The sequence below is a fragment of the Nannospalax galili genome, unplaced genomic scaffold (genome assembly GCF_000622305.1).
Source record: "Nannospalax galili isolate Female #2095 unplaced genomic scaffold, S.galili_v1.0 scaffold568, whole genome shotgun sequence".
Classification (NCBI taxonomy): domain Eukaryota; kingdom Metazoa; phylum Chordata; class Mammalia; order Rodentia; family Spalacidae; genus Nannospalax; species Nannospalax galili.
The window spans coordinates 3,669,481-3,687,793 of record NW_008359441.1 but is presented as its reverse complement, the minus strand read 5'-3'; the positions used below and the strand labels follow the sequence as shown (position 1 = coordinate 3,687,793).

The 18,313-nt window shown below is 48.9% G+C and overlaps 1 protein-coding gene across 1 annotated transcript in view; it reads right to left on the bottom strand.

Annotated features, from left to right (window-relative positions):
- Positions 1–18,313, bottom strand: part of LOC103725694 (1-phosphatidylinositol 4,5-bisphosphate phosphodiesterase gamma-2-like) — an 89,163-nt gene that overhangs the window by 10,374 nt on the left and 60,476 nt on the right. Inside the window, 6 exon segments of the mRNA XM_017795570.1 lie at positions 388–508; positions 1,969–2,054; positions 6,573–6,658; positions 8,936–9,037; positions 12,333–12,405; positions 14,033–14,076. Of these exon segments, the coding sequence (XP_017651059.1) occupies positions 388–508; positions 1,969–2,054; positions 6,573–6,658; positions 8,936–9,037; positions 12,333–12,405; positions 14,033–14,076 (512 nt within the window).

Sequence of the window (18,313 nt, the reverse complement as noted above, 5' to 3'; positions counted from 1 at the left end):
GGAGAGATGGCTCAGCAGTTAAGAGCACTGGCTATTCTTGCAGAAGACCCAGGTTCGTATCCCAGCACCCATATGGCAACTAACAACCATTTGTAACTTCAGTTACAGGTGATCCAGTGCCCTCTTCTGACCTCCACAGGCATTGCAGGACACAGGTACACTTACTACCTACATGCAGGCAATACATGCATACACATAAAATAAAAATAATAAATAATTTTTTTAAAAAAAAGAGAGACTACTATCGCCCACTGAGTTCACAGGGTCACTAACCAGTGACTGGCCAGGATGGAACCCAGGTCCCCAGTGTCTATGTCTGTCTATCTGTCTGTCCAGCCCTAGCTGCTTTCCCCTTATAGGCACACCTCCAGGAAACCAGCCACTGACCTGGAGGAAACAAAGGCATGGTCCCGGATGGCTTGCACAACATCATCAAACTTGATCTTGGTGGTCCGCGTCCAGCCGTGGTAGATGATGGGTTTTCCATCAGGCCCATCCAAGCAGCCCACTGAGGGAAGAAACTCACATCCTTAGCACCAGCAAGCACAGCCAGGAGGAGAACAGGTGGACACATGACTGGGCTGAGAGCCCTGAGGTCTTAATATCTTAACATCTCAAAGATATTCATAACGCGTTTTACTTCCTGATGTCAGCTCTTCAGGCCCTGGACCTGTTTTTTTCTTTCTCCTCCTTCTTTGTGAGACAGGGTCTTCCTATAGCCCTGGCTTGTCTGAAACTCGCTATGTAGACCAGGCTGACCTCGAACTCACAGAGATCTGCCTGCCTCTGCCTACCAAGGAGGTCTTCAGTTCAGCTGCCTCTAAACTCTGATACCAACATGAGCACGTTTAATAACGGGAGCCTCAGTCGGCGGTTAGGATCTTTTTCTCCAGCCATGTACACTGCTATGGTTTAGAAAGGTGTCCCTGAAAAGCACGTGTGTTACAGGCTTGGTCCCTGGGGTGGCGCTCTTGTGAGGGGTAAGGTATAACAGGCCCTTAGGTCATCAGGAGGGTGTCTTTGCAGGGGATTGTGAGACTGCAGCCTCTTCTTCTTTCTCCCCTAGTTTCTAGCTTATGATGGAAGCAAACTAGTGCTGCCATATTTTCTTATATGCATCATCATAGGCCGAAACAATGGGCCCCGATATAGACCGGGAAGAGAAAATAAACTTTCTGCATCATTATAAGTTAATTAACTCAGGAATTTTGTTTCAATGTGAGCTTCTGGTGATGCACTGAGGCTGGCAAGGAGAGAGCCAAAGATGGGCTGGGAAGACCAAGCCCTTGCCATGCAATCCTGGGGACCAGGGTCCAGATCCCAGAACCCATGCAAAGGCCTGCTGGCCTGCCTGTAGTCCCAGCACTTGGGAAGTAGACACAAGGGTTCCCTGGGCAAGCTGGATAGCTAGACCAAAGCTCTGGGCTCAGCAAGAGAGCCTGCCTCCATTAATGAAGTGGAGAGGGACTGAGGAGATATCGATCTCTGGTCTCCATGTGCACGCACCTCCCCAATGCACATGTGCAAGAAAGAGCCAGAGGCGATGAAAAGAGAGGACAGGAACAAGCTCTGCCACCTGCCCAGCCAAGGACCCCACTTGGTGGTCGTCCTCACAGCCCCACGTACAGATCATGTAGCTCCTGGCTGTGCTACATTAATATACATGCATCTATCTTTCTCAGAACAATAAATGACTGTTGCTGGTACCCCCAGCTCCCACCATATCAGGACACTTCCTATGCACCCCAAACGATGGCCTGGCCAGACGGCACTCTGTCTTGTCTTGCGGACATCTGTCTTCCACGGAAAGATCTTCAGCCACCTTTCTCTCAGTAGTTACGGGCACCTGGCCTCCCTCATCCTGCCCTCCCTAATTATCCAAGCCATAAACACCAAAAAAGCAAGAAGCAGGTGCAGAGCTCCATGGCTCCCTTCCAGGCATTGCTGAGACCGGGGCAGGCTACTTACATTCAATGCAATGGCAGCCGGCACGCAGGCAGCGGATGTACGCCTCTATGGACGACTCGCTGCGCAGCTGGTCCCTGGTGAGGTACCTGAGGGACAGAGGGTGGTCTGCATGATGGAGGCAGTCCTGCATCCAATGTGTGCCTAGGAACCATCTCCCTGCACCCAGGGCATGCTTGGGGACTGGCTTAGCCCCAGTTCCCAGGGGCCAGAAGCCTCTAGTCTAGATATACCCAGACTAAGGTCTAGGCCATTGCACATGCCATCCTGTGGCCTTGGGCTTGGAATCACATGTAGGATGCATGTGAGGGACCCTTAGGCAATCCTTCTAGAAGACCTCAGTGGAAGGTGTCAGGCACAAAGAAGCAAAGAATAAGCTAATGGCCCCCATGGTTGCCCACTGGGCCCTGGGTGTCAGCAGAGATGGGCCCTTGCTTTGTCCCTGGGGCCCGAGGCCAGCACAGGCGCACTCAATGATTCCTGGTAGAATTTAGGATGCCATGTACCTAGTCCACCAAAACTGCCATAAAATACATTTTAAAACACTTTATTTATTTGCCAGGCATGGTGGTACATGCCTTTGATCCCAGCACTCGGAAGGCAGAGGTAGGTGAATCTCTGTGAGTTGAAGGCCAGCCTGGTCACATAGTGAGTTCCAGGCCAGCTGGGGCTACAGGGAGACCCTGACACAAAAAGACCAAAAAATGTATTTATTATTTTATGTGTATGAATGTATTGCCTGCATGTATGTAAGTGTACCCATGTTGCTCAATGCCCAAGGAGGTCAGAAGAGGGTGCCAAATCCCCTGGCACTGGAGTTACGGACAGTTGTTAGCTACCAAGTGGGTGCTGGGAATTAAACCTGTATCCTTTGCAAAAGCAGCCAGTGCTCTTAACCACTAAGTCATCTCTCTAGCCCCATAAAATATATATTTTTGAACACATAGTAGTTGTGTTTCTATGTCTGGCTTATTTCATTTAACATAGTGACTTCCAATTCCTTCCATTTTCCTGCAAATGTCATGATTTCATTTCCTTTATAGCTGTGAAGCTGGGTATGGTGGCGCACACCTTTAATCCCAGCACTCGGGAGGCAGAAGCAGGCGGATCTCTGTGAGTTCAAGGCCACCCTGGTCTACACAGTGAGTTCCAGGACAGCTGGGGCTACAGAGAGACCCTGTCTCAAAAAGATTTAAAAAAAAAAGTGCAATACTTTATAGCTGTGTACAATTCCAGTGAGGGGAGGGGAGAGAGAGAGAGAAAGAATTCCATATTTCTTTATCCATTCTTCTACTGATACACATCCAGGCCGGCTCCATTTCCTGACTATTGTGAACTGAATCACAGTAAACATGGATGTGCCTGTGTCCCTGTGGTATGCTGACTTTTAGAGTCCTTCGGAGTGGTTTAGCTGGGTCACACAGTTCTATTTTCAATTTTGTGAGGGGTCTCCACACCAGTTTCCATGGTGGCTATCCCAGTCTACATTCCCACCAGAAGTGATAGGATTCCCCTTTCCCCAGAGTCTACCAGCACCTGTCATTTGTTTACCTGATCACAGCCATTCTGACTGGGGTGAGACAGAATCATAATTGCATTTAATTTGCATTTCCATGATGGCTAAGGAGGTTGAACACTTTTTCCAAGTATTTATTGGGAGGTCTGGGTTTCTTTTGAGAACCTGTCTGTCCAATTCATTAGCCCATTTAGTGATTAGAAGTTGAGGAGAAGAGGGAAGGTGTTTAAGAAAATACAAATTTTGAAATCTTTGCATCCTCACCAAGCCACACCCCTTGGAAGGGTTCCTTGGGTATCTCTAGGCTTGGTAAAACTGACTGTCCTAAGATATAAACTCCTAAAACAACAGGCAGAGTAGGGGTACAGGTACACACACAGTAGGAAGACAGACCATGGGTACAGTAGAAGACACACCATGGGTACAGTAGGAAGACATACCACGGGTACAGTAGAAGACACACCACGGGTACAGTAGGAAGACACACCACGGGTACAGTAGGAAGACACACCCCGGGTACAGTAGGAAGACACACCACGGGTACAGTAGAAGACACACCACGGGTACAGTAGAAGACACACCACGGGTACAGTAGGAAGACACACCCCGGGTACAGTAGGAAGACACACCACGGGTACAGTAGAAGACACACCACGGGTACAGGAGAAGACACACCACGGGTACAGTAGGAAGACACACCCCGGGTACAGTAGGAAGACACACCACGGGTACAGTAGAAGACACACCACGGGTACAGGAGAAGACACACCACGGGTACAGTAGGAAGACACACCCCGGGTACAGTAGGAAGACACACCACGGGTACAGTAGAAGACACACCACGGGTACAGGAGAAGACACACCACGGGTACAGTAGGAAGACACACCCCGGGTACAGTAGGAAGACACACCACGGGTACAGTAGAAGACACACCACGGGTACAGGAGAAGACACACCACGGGTACAGTAGGAAGACACACCCCGGGTACAGTAGGAAGACACACCACGGGTACAGTAGAAGACACACCACGGGTACAGGAGAAGACACACCACGGGTACAGTAGGAAGACACACCCCGGGTACAGTAGGAAGACACACCACGGGTACAGTAGAAGACACACCACGGGTACAGGAGAAGACACACCACGGGTACAGTAGGAAGACACACCCCGGGTACAGTAGGAAGACACACCACGGGTACAGTAGAAGACACACCACGGGTACAGGAGAAGACACACCACGGGTACAGTAGGAAGACACACCCCGGGTACAGTAGGAAGACACACCACGGGTACAGTAGAAGACACACCACGGGTACAGGAGAAGACACACCACGGGTACAGTAGGAAGACACACCCCGGGTACAGTAGGAAGACACACCACGGGTACAGTAGAAGACACACCACGGGTACAGGAGAAGACACACCACGGGTACAGTAGGAAGACACACCCCGGGTACAGTAGGAAGACACACCACGGGTACAGTAGAAGACACACCACGGGTACAGGAGAAGACACACCACGGGTACAGTAGGAAGACACACCCCGGGTACAGTAGGAAGACACACCACGGGTACAGTAGAAGACACACCACGGGTACAGGAGAAGACACACCACGGGTACAGTAGGAAGACACACCCCGGGTACAGTAGGAAGACACACCACGGGTACAGTAGAAGACACACCACGGGTACAGGAGAAGACACACCACGGGTACAGTAGGAAGACACACCCCGGGTACAGTAGGAAGACACACCACGGGTACAGTAGAAGACACACCACGGGTACAGGAGAAGACACACCACGGGTACAGTAGGAAGACACACCCCGGGTACAGTAGGAAGACACACCACGGGTACAGTAGAAGACACACCACGGGTACAGGAGAAGACACACCACGGGTACAGTAGGAAGACACACCCCGGGTACAGTAGGAAGACACACCACGGGTACAGTAGAAGACACACCACGGGTACAGGAGAAGACACACCACGGGTACAGTAGGAAGACACACCCCGGGTACAGTAGGAAGACACACCACGGGTACAGTAGAAGACACACCACGGGTACAGGAGAAGACACACCACGGGTACAGTAGGAAGACACACCCCGGGTACAGTAGGAAGACACACCACGGGTACAGTAGAAGACACACCACGGGTACAGGAGAAGACACACCACGGGTACAGTAGGAAGACACACCATGGGTAGTAGGGAAGGCAGACCACCCCATCATTTGCCTTGGAGAAAACCTTTACCTTCCCACACACCAAGAAGATGGCATACTGGGGGCCTTGCTTACTGTCCCACCTCAAAGGACACTTGGGAACATGCCCACCTACAGCCTCTGCAGCCTCTGAGCCAAGCATTCCATCCACAACAGCCACCCACCTCTCTCTCCCTCAACCCATCCTCTTTTGACATCAGTGTAATTATCCAAGCATATTGATCTCTGGTTCACGTAGCCAGAGGCTCCCCTGTGCCCTCCTTGTGACTTACAAGCTCCATTCACCCCGGTGCCCTCTCCTGCCTCTACTCTCTTAGATGTCACACTGCAGCCTCACAGACTCCTCACAGCTGCTCCCGACCCGGGGCCTTTGTACACGCTACTGTTCTGTGTGAAACTCTCCTGCCCACTCTGCCCTTTGCTTCCCCACCAGCTTGTACTCAAGGCTGACACTTAGTGGTCATTCACATGAGCCTGGAACTGCCCCTATATTGTTCACTGGTGAATCCTCAGTACCCCATTGGCAGAGGGCCTGACCCAGAGCAGATCTCCGCAAACACAGGCTCACTGCCTGAGTGAACACTTGGAGGATGCGATGCTCAATCATGAAAAGCCAGGTTTGCTAACGGGCTTTGAAAAGCTGCAGGTGATGCATATTTATTCCAGTGCTACATGGGAAGGGAAGCTGTGCTCCCCTACTCCTTTCCAGAACCTTCCAAACATCATGGCACTCACACTCCACCCACTCACCACTAGCTTTGCCAGGGCAGTGCTCAGGGGCACCAGCCATGTCACTCAATGTTCTGCAGAGCCACCCCAGGCACGTCAGGAGACTCACGTGTTGTGGGAGGAAGAGATCTGACAAGGGGTTGTTCATGTCCTGCATGTCCACCACGTTGTATTTCTCATCCCAGATGCTGTTTTCTCATGAGAACAGGTATGTGAGGAACTGAAAGAGTCACCAATGTGGAATCATGGTGGGGCAGGAGTTGATGGTGGCTGGCCATTCCTAACTGATGCCCACATAAGGGACAGGCAGCTCTGACTCATGAAATCAAGAGATGGTCCCCAAACCTCAGTAGCCCAGGACTTCAGTGCAGATGGTGCAGACTGTGGCCAACCCTCTCCATACAAGTGCTTCACAGACACACACAGTATTTTCCTTTCTAAGGTTTGTCCCCAAATATTTGATCCTGTAAGAGTGTCTACATCCTACATGGAAGTTCTAAGTCATAACAGTAACTAAACATTTGTGAGTCCAAGACTTAACTTCAGAAACAGAGCATTGCTGGTGTGAGAACATCAACATGGTTAAGAAGGGGGCTGGAGAGATGGCTCAGCGGTTAAGAGCACTGACTGCTCTTACAGAGGACCTGGGTTCAATCCCTAGCACCCACATGGCTGCTAACACCCATTCATAACTCCAGTTCTAGGGCAATCCAACACCCTCTTATGACCTCCACAGGCACTGCATGACACAGTTGCACTTACACACATGCAGGCAATATGCTCATACACATAAACATAATAAATAAAAAATATTTTTTAAAAGAATGGTAAGAAGATGTAGGTCCTGGTAGTTCAGGTCTGTCTGTCTTCCTGCTACTCAGAAAGTTGAGGTCAGAGGATGATGAAAGAAGGGTGTGACTCAGTGACAGACCACTTGGCTAGCACGACTGAGTCCCGGGTTCAATGTACAGTACTGAAAAATGTAGGCAAATAGAGAAAGGGGGAGAGAATATTTCCTACCCCGGTTCCCCCATCTTAAAAGAAAAGAAAGTAGGTCTGGAGAGATGGCTCAGTGGGTAAAGCACTTGATGCCATGACACTGAACCCACACAAAAGCTGAGCATGGTAGTGTCTGTCTGTGATCCCTGGCTTCTATCTCACAGAGATCTGCCTGACTCTGCCACCCAAGTGCCACCATGCCCTGCATTTCCCGACATTCTTGCCAGTACTCATTGTCATTTGTTACCTTTCTTTCTTTAAAGCAATTTTTATTTTGCCAAGTGAGGTGATGCATGCCTTTAATGCATGCCTACCACAAGATGGGAAGCTGGTAGGCCTGCTAGCCTGGCATGTGCTCCAGCCAAGGAGAGACCCTGCCTCAAAAAAGAATCGACACTTGAGGCTGTCCTCTGACTCTCCACACACACCATGCCATGTGCATGCCTGAGTGTGTGCATGTGTGCACAAGCACACACATACACACACACACACACACACGAGATCAAAAATAAGTAACATAATAAAAAGACTTCCAGGGGTATAGATCTATGGTAGAGGGCTTGCCTGGCATGCTGCAGGCCCCGAGTTCTATGCTCAGCACTGCAGAAATAAACAGGCAGGGGAGGATGCAGGGAGTTCCCTATCTCCCCACTGTGTAGCACCTTTAAAAAAAAGAAATCAGAAATATAAACTGCCCAGAGCCACACTGTACTGCCCCACTGGGCAGGTGCCACCCACATCCTTTCTGTCTGTCCTCCTCCATCATCCGTACAGTATCAAGCATCACCTAGAAATGAGTTGCAGGTCCATCTTTGGGTTTGTTCAGCGTTCTGTTTAGCTGGTTTCTCCCTGGTGGCAAACGCCCTCTGGTGGCAAAATCAAGAAACCCAGGGAGGAAAGTATGAGGCAAGGGAAGGCCTGGAGGAGCCTGGAAAACACTTGTGGTGTTTGAATTAGAATGTCCTCCGCGGGCTCAAGTGAGAAGCACATCACTGGGGGTGGGCTTTGAGAGTTCAAAGCTTCACCCCACTTCCAGTTCACTCTCTCTGGTTCGTGTCTGTGGTTGAAGATGTGATCTCTCAGCTCAGCACCAGCCACCATGCCTGTGGCTTGCTGCCATGCCTCCCCGCACGATGGCCTCTTAACCCCTTGGATCACTGGGGGTGGGCTTTGAGAGTTCAACGCTTCACCCCACTTCCAGTTCAATCTCTCTGGTTCGTGTCTGTGGCTGAAGATGTGATCTCTCAGCTCAGCACCAGCCACCATGGCTGTGGCTTGCTGCCATGCCTCCCCGCATGATGGCCTCAACCCCTTGGAACTATAGTCCAAATAAAAGCTCCCTTCCATACATTGCTTTTGGTCATGGTGTTTTATCACGGCAACAGAAAAGTAACTAGTCCAGCACCCCAGACAGAGTCAGTCCCAAGGTGCCTGACCACAGTGCCTTCTGAGGGGAAGGGACACGGGAAGGCTCATGGGCAGGCCCCAGTCCACTCACCTCATCCACAAACAAGAAGGGCTCTGAGGTTTCCCTCATCGTATCGTCAATAAACTTGGTCATCCGCTCCCGGACTTTGCTTAAATCCTGAGCCCAAAGCTCCTGAAAATGGCAAAGACAACACAAGATGACCAAAGACAATTTCCCTCGTCTCCAGGATCTGGCCAGGCTGGCCAAAGACCAAACCTTCACCCACTTTCAAATCCACTTGCCATCCAGGCCCCTATCCTGAGCATGGCCTTGAAGGGGTCAGGAAAAGTCTTCTGCAAAGGGTCAGAGAGTTCCCCTTTTATGTTCTGAAGGTCACACAGTGCTGTGTGTCATCATCACTCAACTGTCACTGTGGTGGGAAAGCAGTCACCAACCACACACAGGCAAATGAACATGACTACATTCCAATAAAACTTTATTTACAAAACCAAGTGTTGGGACACACATGAGGCTCCCTCTGCTTGGTCACTCCAGGCGGCCAGGGAGCATGGTGGCTATGGCAGTGTTTCAGTTTGAATGAAAACTGTGTCCCAAAGGCTCCTGTGTTTGGACACTTGGTGCCCAGCTGATGGTACTGTTTGGGAGGGTTGTGGAAGGTTGTGGAAGGGGGTATCTTGCTGGAGGAAGTACGTCACTGGGGGGGAAGGGGGCGGGCCTTGAGGTTTTGTACTTCAGTACCAATTCCTGTTTGCTCTGCTTCCTGACTGCTGATGCAGTATGACCTGTCTGCCTCCTGCTCCCACCGCCATGCCTTTCCCACCATGAGGGACTGTACCGCCCTCCCAATGTAAACCAGAATAAACCCTGCCCCTTACAGCACTTCTTGCTGGGCATTTGGTCACAGCAAGGAAAGAAGTAATATAGCCTGCTGGGGTGTCTCCCCCGGCTTGGTCAAGGTGGCAAACTGCATGCCCTCTTCCTGTCTCCTCACTCATGATATGAGAATAGCAACGTTACTAACTGCCCAGGGCTCGGGGAGGGACCGCATGGAATCAGTCGTGTGCTAACAACACAGCATTCTGCACCTAGAAAGCCTCAGTTTCCGGCAGTTCATGCAAATAATCACCACCCTTGTACGGCCTTCTAGTCCACACTACCCTGTAATCACAGAGAGTCACCGTCATCTCAGAGGGGAGGACACAGGCTCGGGACCATCACAGGGCAATCCCAGGTCCCCAGACTTGGTTAAGTAGCAGAGCCTGGGGTTCAAATCACTCAACTTGGGAGGATGCTTCCTGATGACATCTAAGATCTACAGGACCAGTTCAACAGCAAGTTCAGCACCACACTGGACATCACAAAAGAGTGCATGGCATCCAGCAGATTTCTCATTTTCCTCTCCACACCCTCCAACTCCAAATATTCATAGACCAAAGGGATGAGAGATGGCATGCAGACCCAACACTGACAACGCCTCCTGGGCTTCACACATTCTAAAACATCTCTCCTTGTGGCTAACCAAAGCAAATGTGCCCCCAGATGAGGGTGTGGTTGGGTGGGAAGGGTCGGGAGGATGTCAGAAGGAACAGGAGCCCAAAGACAGACTAAAATGGAATGCTGAGGTCCAGCCATGCCAGCACAGGGCTGAGAACCTGCATCATCCCTGTAGCTGACCCCCAAGTCTCCCCGGATCACAGACATCAAAACAGGCAGCCAGCTGCAGGATGGAGTGTTTCCTTGAACAGAGATGTGTTAAAGTCTGGAAACACTGCATCAAGTAACTCAAATCGTAGGATAGTGGGTGCAAACACCTTGGCTGGCCCAGATGTCTCAAGGGCTGGATGTTCCCTCTGTCCTTCCCCTGTAAAGCTGACACTTTCATGGAACAGGTACTTGTTAGTAGAACTTGGGATTGTCCTAACTGTGCAGAGACTGGACTCTTCCTAAAGGGGTTTAGAATGTCAATATTCTGGCAGGGTTCAAAATGCACCTATGGGCTGGTCAGATGGTTTAGCAGGGTAAAGGTGCCTACCATCAAGCCTAACAACCTGAATTTGATCCCTGGGCTCCAAGTGGTAGACGGAGAGAAACGGCTTCCTCAAGTTGTCCTCTGACTTCCACCTACAGACTGTGGCGCCAACACGTGCACATCTACACATACACATATAATCAATGTAAAAAAAGTTAACGTATCTACCTGGTGTGGGGTACTGCTTAGGCACCTATACAAAGGACAAAAAATAGTGATGAAAATAATGGTGTCCAGGGCTAGCAGCCAACATTGGGCACCAACTGTATGCCTGGCCCTTGCTAAGAAGTTTCCTCTACATGACTTGTCTGGTTCTCACTATTAATCCATCCTCCGTGTTACATTTGGGGAAACTGAGCCTCCATTCTTGAATAACTTGACCCAGTGATGAGACTGAGACCATTCCCAAGCCCATCAGCTCTAGAGACTAACATCCCACATTTTTTATCTGGCTTTTTGAGGCTGCAAGTGGGCATCACCACACCCAGCACCTTTAGCCCTTCGAGCAGGGGAACTATTTAATCAAAGCACATGCACCTTACTTTAAAGTTTTCATTCCATATAGCCACAGTTTCCTGGAAGAGTTATACTAATTCACACACTAAGGGCGACCCTGGCCATTAAATCTGACAACTATCGTCCCAAACAAATGTCACCCAGAGGCTTAGGGTGCTTGGGTCTTCACACTCAGATGCAGAGAGGACTCCTTAATATCTGACCTGGCTGTGTACCCCTGACCTCTAGGGGCAGCCCAGCCAGGGGAGAAGTTTAGGGAAAAGCCTGCAATTCTTTCTGAAATAAAGTTAGCGACCACTAGGTGGCGCGGCATCCATGCTCTCAAATCATCACAGGCGATGTGTTGTAGGATACTAGGATGCTTAGCAGCCTCCAGGAATGTAATCGATTTAACTTTAGTGGCTCTTTAAAAAAATGGACAATTTGACACAAAGAAGATAGATAAAAAATAAAAATGCATGTTTGTCCTTACCAGAACAAAACTTAGCTGTCACTGTACCCAAAAGGATTCATTTCCACTTCATTTAAACATCCTCCAAGTCTTAAGGCTCAATCAAGGCAAACAAACCTACTCTCCATCAGCTTCATCCCAAGTCCCAGGCAGGTAAATGTGATGCTCGTGACTAACATCAAAATGCTGTTTCTCCGCCACCCAGCACCCCAGGCCAGCAGCTGCCATGACCCGGCCCTCAGGGCTGCTGGCCTCCTGACAATGTGTCTTCTCTGAGCATTAGCCTGCCTGCAGTCAAGAGAATTCCAACACAGAACTGGGTGTGATGGGACAACCTGTCATCCTTGCCAATAGGAGCCTCGCAGTTGGAGACACCCATTGGCACTGGACAACAGGCTGAAGTCCCTGCCTCAGAAAGCCCACAGTACAGTCCTGGGCCCCCCGCAGCCCCGAAGCCCTGCAGTCCTCACCTGCTGTTCATGTAAGAGAAACCTCTGGAAGTCCTGCAGGTAGACAGCAGATGCATCTGGCCGGTCTGTGTTCCTGCCCTCAGGGAAGGCGACAGAGAGGGTGGTTAGAAAGAAGGACATTCGAAAGAGTAGGTCCATCTCTACCCTGAGCCCCACTGTGCTAAGCATACCACTAGCCCCATATTTGAAACATAAAAGGTTCAGAGAGGAATCCCAACTCCTGAATCCAGGAAGGCCCCAGGCTGCCTGCGGGAGCTCCCTTGTGGTCCTGCTGCCATGGAGGTCTGACAAACACTTTGAGGAATGTGGAGCCCAGATGAACCAAGCCATGGAGACCAGAGCACAAAGAGACACTGGGGAAAGCAGAGTTCCAACCTCAACCTGGGCACCACAGACGCTTCTACAGTAAAGTCTTCAATCCAGAGAATGAGAAGAGCTCAGCCCCATGGAGAGAACGAGGAGGTAAAGGACTCAAAGGAGAGGAGGGGAGGAGGGAAGAGGAGTGGAAGGAGGGAGAAAGTGGGAGAGTAGAGCAGGCAGGGAAGGGGGCACTCAGCCTGCAGTGTGCCTGGCTCATGCTAGGACAGAGCCCAGCATGTGGTCCATTTACTAGAAGCTGATACTGGACCCTCATCCAGACCAGGTCCTGGGGCCTCCTCAGAAGCTGCAGCCCAGAGCCTGTGTGGTGCTGGAGGGCTCTGAGGATAGGGAGAAAGGGCTAAAGCAAGTGATCCCAGGAGTGTCACAAGGCCAGGGCACCAACAGAGGAATACCGTGATTGGGTCTCTGCCCCAACCCGGGCAGGCCCTGCATGGCCAGCAACTGCAGTGGCTGCTTCCATAAAGCCGGGCTCTGCTGGGCTGGCCCCAGCCAACACTGGTATCCAGTGGGACCTGTGTTCCACAGAACAGAATTTCCTAGAGAGGAGCCGAGCTCCTGGGCATGCAGAGCGCTGGGGCAGGGGTCCTTGTAATCCAACTAAGGCGAGAAAATGGACTATCAGTTGTCTCCTTTGCTGCCCTCAGAGTCCTGAGTCCACTGTCCTTCCCCATTGGGACATCTGTGCCCTTCCTCCCTGACCAGCCCACAGGTTCCCATCATCCTTTTCACCAAGACACAGCATGAAGACCAGACTCATTGGTCATGACCTTTGGAGACTTAGGGTTCTAGTTTGGAAAGTGACAGTCACTCAACGAGGACTTGATCTCTGTGTCAGAGGTCACTCTCTAGGGGCCATTCACTCCACGGCAGGCATGTGTCCTGGTCAGACAGGCTTGGGAAACAATGGACACTTTATAAATTCCCCACCTACGGAATCATACAACACAGGAAAGGTTTTGACAAGTCCTGCAGCACAGACTTTCTTAATGATATTATTTATATATACGAGTTCTTATCACATGTCACAACTTTGGTTCATTTTACTTTGGTTTAACCTACTTAATTAGGAAAGGGAAAGGAACTCAGAACGGAAAAAGGAGGGGAGAAACCCACTGGCTTCCCTGAAGCCCTAGGAAGGAAGCCCGAGGCTCACAGCCCTTGCTACAGAAACCTCTGGACTTTCCTCCCAACACTCCACATCCCATGGCTGCTGTTCATTTCTCCAAGCTACGGGCCTGAGATCAGTCACTGCACTCAGTGGCATCCGCTATGCACACACAATCACTCTGGACAACAGCAACGCACAAGTGGTGGCTCACCCCAGGATGAACACAGAGGAGTCCTTCTTGAATTCGTCGAGTATCTGAAATGGAAAACAAGAAGAGCAAACAAGTCAACTTGATGCCAGTGAGACTCTTGTTTAAAAATAGTCAATATTCCCCGAAAGTCCTAGGGAAAAAGCAGGGTCACGCTTCAACTTACAGGCTCAAGCAAGGACCTTCCGAGTAAGACCCAGCAGCATGGGAAATAAAACCAAGGACAAATGGGATGTCGTGAAACTCAAGTGCTTCCGTATAACAAGGAAAGGATAAAACAAGGGACGAGGTGGCTACAGAACAGGCTACAGCTCTTCATCCACAGGGGATTAGTGTCTAGAATATACAAAGAACTCAACAAAACTAAACATGAAGAAATGGCAGCCAGGCATGCTGGTGGCCTTTAATCCCTGCCCTCAGGAGGTAGAGGCAGGTGGATCTCTATATGTTCAAGGCCAGCTGGGTCTACATAGTGAGTTCCAGGCCAGCCAGGGCTACACAGTAAGACCCTGTCTCAAAAAAAGGGGAAGGAGGGCTGGAAAGATGGCTCAGTGGTTAAAAGCACTGATTGCACTTGCAGAGGACCTGGGTTCAATTCCCAGCACCCACATGGGAGCTATAAATCATCCTTAACTCCAGTTCCAGGGGAATCCAACACCCTCTTCTGACCTCCGTGGTACTGCATGATATGGGTACACTCATACACATGCAGGCAATACTATTCATACATATAAAATAAAAATAAATAAAAATGAATTATATACATACACACAAAGAAAAAAGGGGAGGGATTATGGACCTGAACATAAAATTCCCAACAGAAGAAATACAAATGCCTAGGAAATGCTTTAGAAAGTGCTCAATGTCCTTAGTCATCAAAGAACAGCCATTATCTGGAACGCAAAAGGCAACAAATAGTGGTATGGATGTGGGAAAGGGGAGCTCTTCTTGTTCACTGTTGCTGGGGGTATAAACTAGCACAGCCACTCTGGAAACCAGTCTGTAAGTTTCTCAAGAAACTAGAAACTAAGCTGGGTGTGGTGGCACACACATTTAATCCCAGCACTCGGGAGGCAGAGCCAGGAGGACCTCTGTGATATCAAGCCCAGCCTGGTTGACACTGAAAGTTCCAGACCAGCTGTGGCTATAGGGAGATGCTGTCTCAATAAATAAATAAATAAATAAATAAATAAATAATAATAAAGACAAAAAAAATTGAAAGGTGAGCTGAGACTGTAACTCAGTGGTACAACACTTGCCTAGCATGTATGAGGCCCAGGGCTCAATCCCCACACAACAATAAAAAGATGAGGAAAAAAATTCACCCATCTGTTCATTCATTCAATCAAAAATATGATACGTAAAGCATTGTGCTAAATCTAACAAAGAATAAACATAATGGATAAAAACAATTCATGTTTTCAAGGATCTTAAAAGTGCAAAGGGAGTAAAGGTATGTATATAAGACATCTGGTATTTCTTTTTCTTTTAACGAACTATAGACAGTATATAACAAAGTATCACAACAGTGATATAAATCAAAGAGATTCACAAGAAAGAATCTCGAATATATAAAGGGAACAGCAGAGTGGAGAATATGATGAGATTCCTTCTTGATGAGGTACCATGCATAGGCAGATAATCCTGATCCCAGAAGCCTTGAGTTATTAGAAGAAAATCCCAGTGCTATGTGTATAAGACACCGTCCTGGAGTTGTTGACCAGGAAGGTCCTAAGGCCTCCAAAACCATACGTTATAGCCACTGCCATTGGTTGTCCACCAAAATGGAATGCTATGATCCTACTTCTGAAGATACCACACTCCTTGGTTGCAGAATACAAAGAAACCATACTAGACTGATAGCTTCCTAGCTTTCTCCTTGATGGCTAGCCATCTTCACAGTGCTACAAGTTGCTAGGCAGACAGCTGGGAGAGAAAAGCTGGTCTTCTCCAGCTTCAGATTGTGTGTGTTATAATAACAACTTGCCAAGCAACATGTGCTTACTGATGCAATAGTGGCATGACTGTTACGGGGTAACCAACTTATTTCTGACTGCCTCTGAAGCCTGCTCCGTATGAGGAAGGTCATACCTGCTTCTGTGGACCTGGTCAAAGGTCCATGGAGCTAGGGTGGTTATAAGAACTAGGGTCAAACCCACTACTATTGTCTTGGTAATTTGACATGTTGTCAAATTGCCATCTAAATATTTACATTTATACCCACAGTCCTGGGCTGCTCTCAACCTAGGTGGGAGTGGATTCTTCTTGCAGCAATCAGCAGTCAATACAGAAAATAAAACTGACTGCTCAGCCCTAAATGGAGCATCTATATCAACCTCTGATATATCCCAAGGATGGGGAGCATCCAGGAAGAGGAGGTAGAAAGAAAGTTAAGAGCCAGAGGATAGGGAGGAGAGCTGTGAAATGCCATCTTCTGGAAACAATATGGCTACCACACTCATGAACTCACAGCAGCTGTGATTGCCTGCAAAGATCAAGTAGGCTAACATTCCCTCATAGTGAGACTGGAGAGAGGGATCAGTGGTTTAGAGCACTGGCTGCTCTTACAGAGAACTCAAGTTCAGTTCACAGCACCCACATGGCGGCTAACAACCATCCATCACTCCAGGAGAACCATCACCCTCTTCTGGCCTCAGCAGGCATTGCATGCATGGGTGCACTCCCATACATGCAGGCAAAACACTCATATGCATAAGATGAAAATAAATTAAATATAAACAAATAAATTTTAACTTAAAATTCCCTTATAGATAGGGAGGCGCACTCCAGGCCCCAACCCCTTAGTGAGGAGCTACTGACATGATAGCTGCTGGGAGAGAGAATCATTTTTTCTTTTTTAAATATTCATTCTTAATTATGTGTATGTGTGTGTGTGCACATGTGGATATGTAAAAATAAATTAAATATAAACAAATAAATTTTAACTTAAAATTCCCTTATAGATAGGGAGGCGCACTCCAGGCCCCAACCCCTTAGTGAGGAGCTACTGACATGATAGCTGCTGGGAGAGAGAATCATTTTTTCTTTTTTAAATATTCATTCTTAATTATGTGTATGTGTGTGTGTGCACATGTGGATATGTACATGTGAATGCAGGTGCTGGCAGAGGCCAGAGGCATCGGATCCTGTGGAGCTGGAGTTACAGATCAATGTTGTGAGCCGCCTGACACGGGTGCTGGAGATCAAACTCAAATCCTCTGCAAGAGCAGGACATGCTCTTAACCGCAGAGTCATCTCTCCAGCCCCTAAGAATTTATTGTTTTTGAGGATGTTCCCACAGGTATGTTTCCCATGCTTCATGGGTGCCCCGTGTGGACCCATATATATACGGGCAGCATGGACTGGACTTAGTGGATGTCCTAGTTTGTTTCTTCATCGCTGTGACAAAAAACTCTGACCACTACCAACTTGGGGAGGAAAGGGTTTATTTAGCTTCTATCTCTCCAGTCACAGTTCATCCGGGAGCCCAAGGTAGGAACTCAGGGCAGGAACCTGGAGGCAGGAGCAGGACCCCAGGCCATGGAGGAACGCTGCTTACTGGTTTGCTCTCCTGGCCCCTGCTCAGCCTGCTTTCTTATGCAACACAGGCCCACCTGCCCAGAGGTGGCACCACCCACAGTGGGCTGGGCCCTCCCACATCACTCATCAAGAAGATGCCCCTCAGACATGGCCACAGGCCAGTCCAATAGAGGCAATTCCCCAATTGAGGCTCCCTCAACCCAGATGTGTCAAGTTGACACTAAAGCTATCCAGCACAATGAGTTACCAAAAAAGAAGAAAAAGATATGAAGCTGGGTTAGGGACATTAGGAGGAATATGTGGGAACTGGAGCATGGAAATGGGGGGTGGATATGATTATATTTCATTGTATACCTACAGGAAATTCTCAAAAATAAAGAAAAATTCAAATTTTAAAAGAATTATTAATGTTTCATTTCAGGGTTGTAATGCAAAGCTAGTTCAACCAATAACAAAGCACAAATGTGCTACAGTGCCTGAAGAAGTCGGGGACAGAAATCACATGATCATTAAAGAAGGCAGAAAAACGAAAAAAAAAATCCAAAGATTGATGTGGTATTGGATGCACTGGTTCGTGCCTATAATCCCAGCACTCAGGAGACTGAGGCAGGCGAGGTGGATGGTCGTTTTAAGACCAACCTGGACTACACAAGGAGACCTTGTCTTTAAAAAAAAAAAAAAGTCCCTTACCCAAAAAAAAATCCCAGGGGAAACATTGGAAATAAGCCTGGAAAGGAGCAAGGG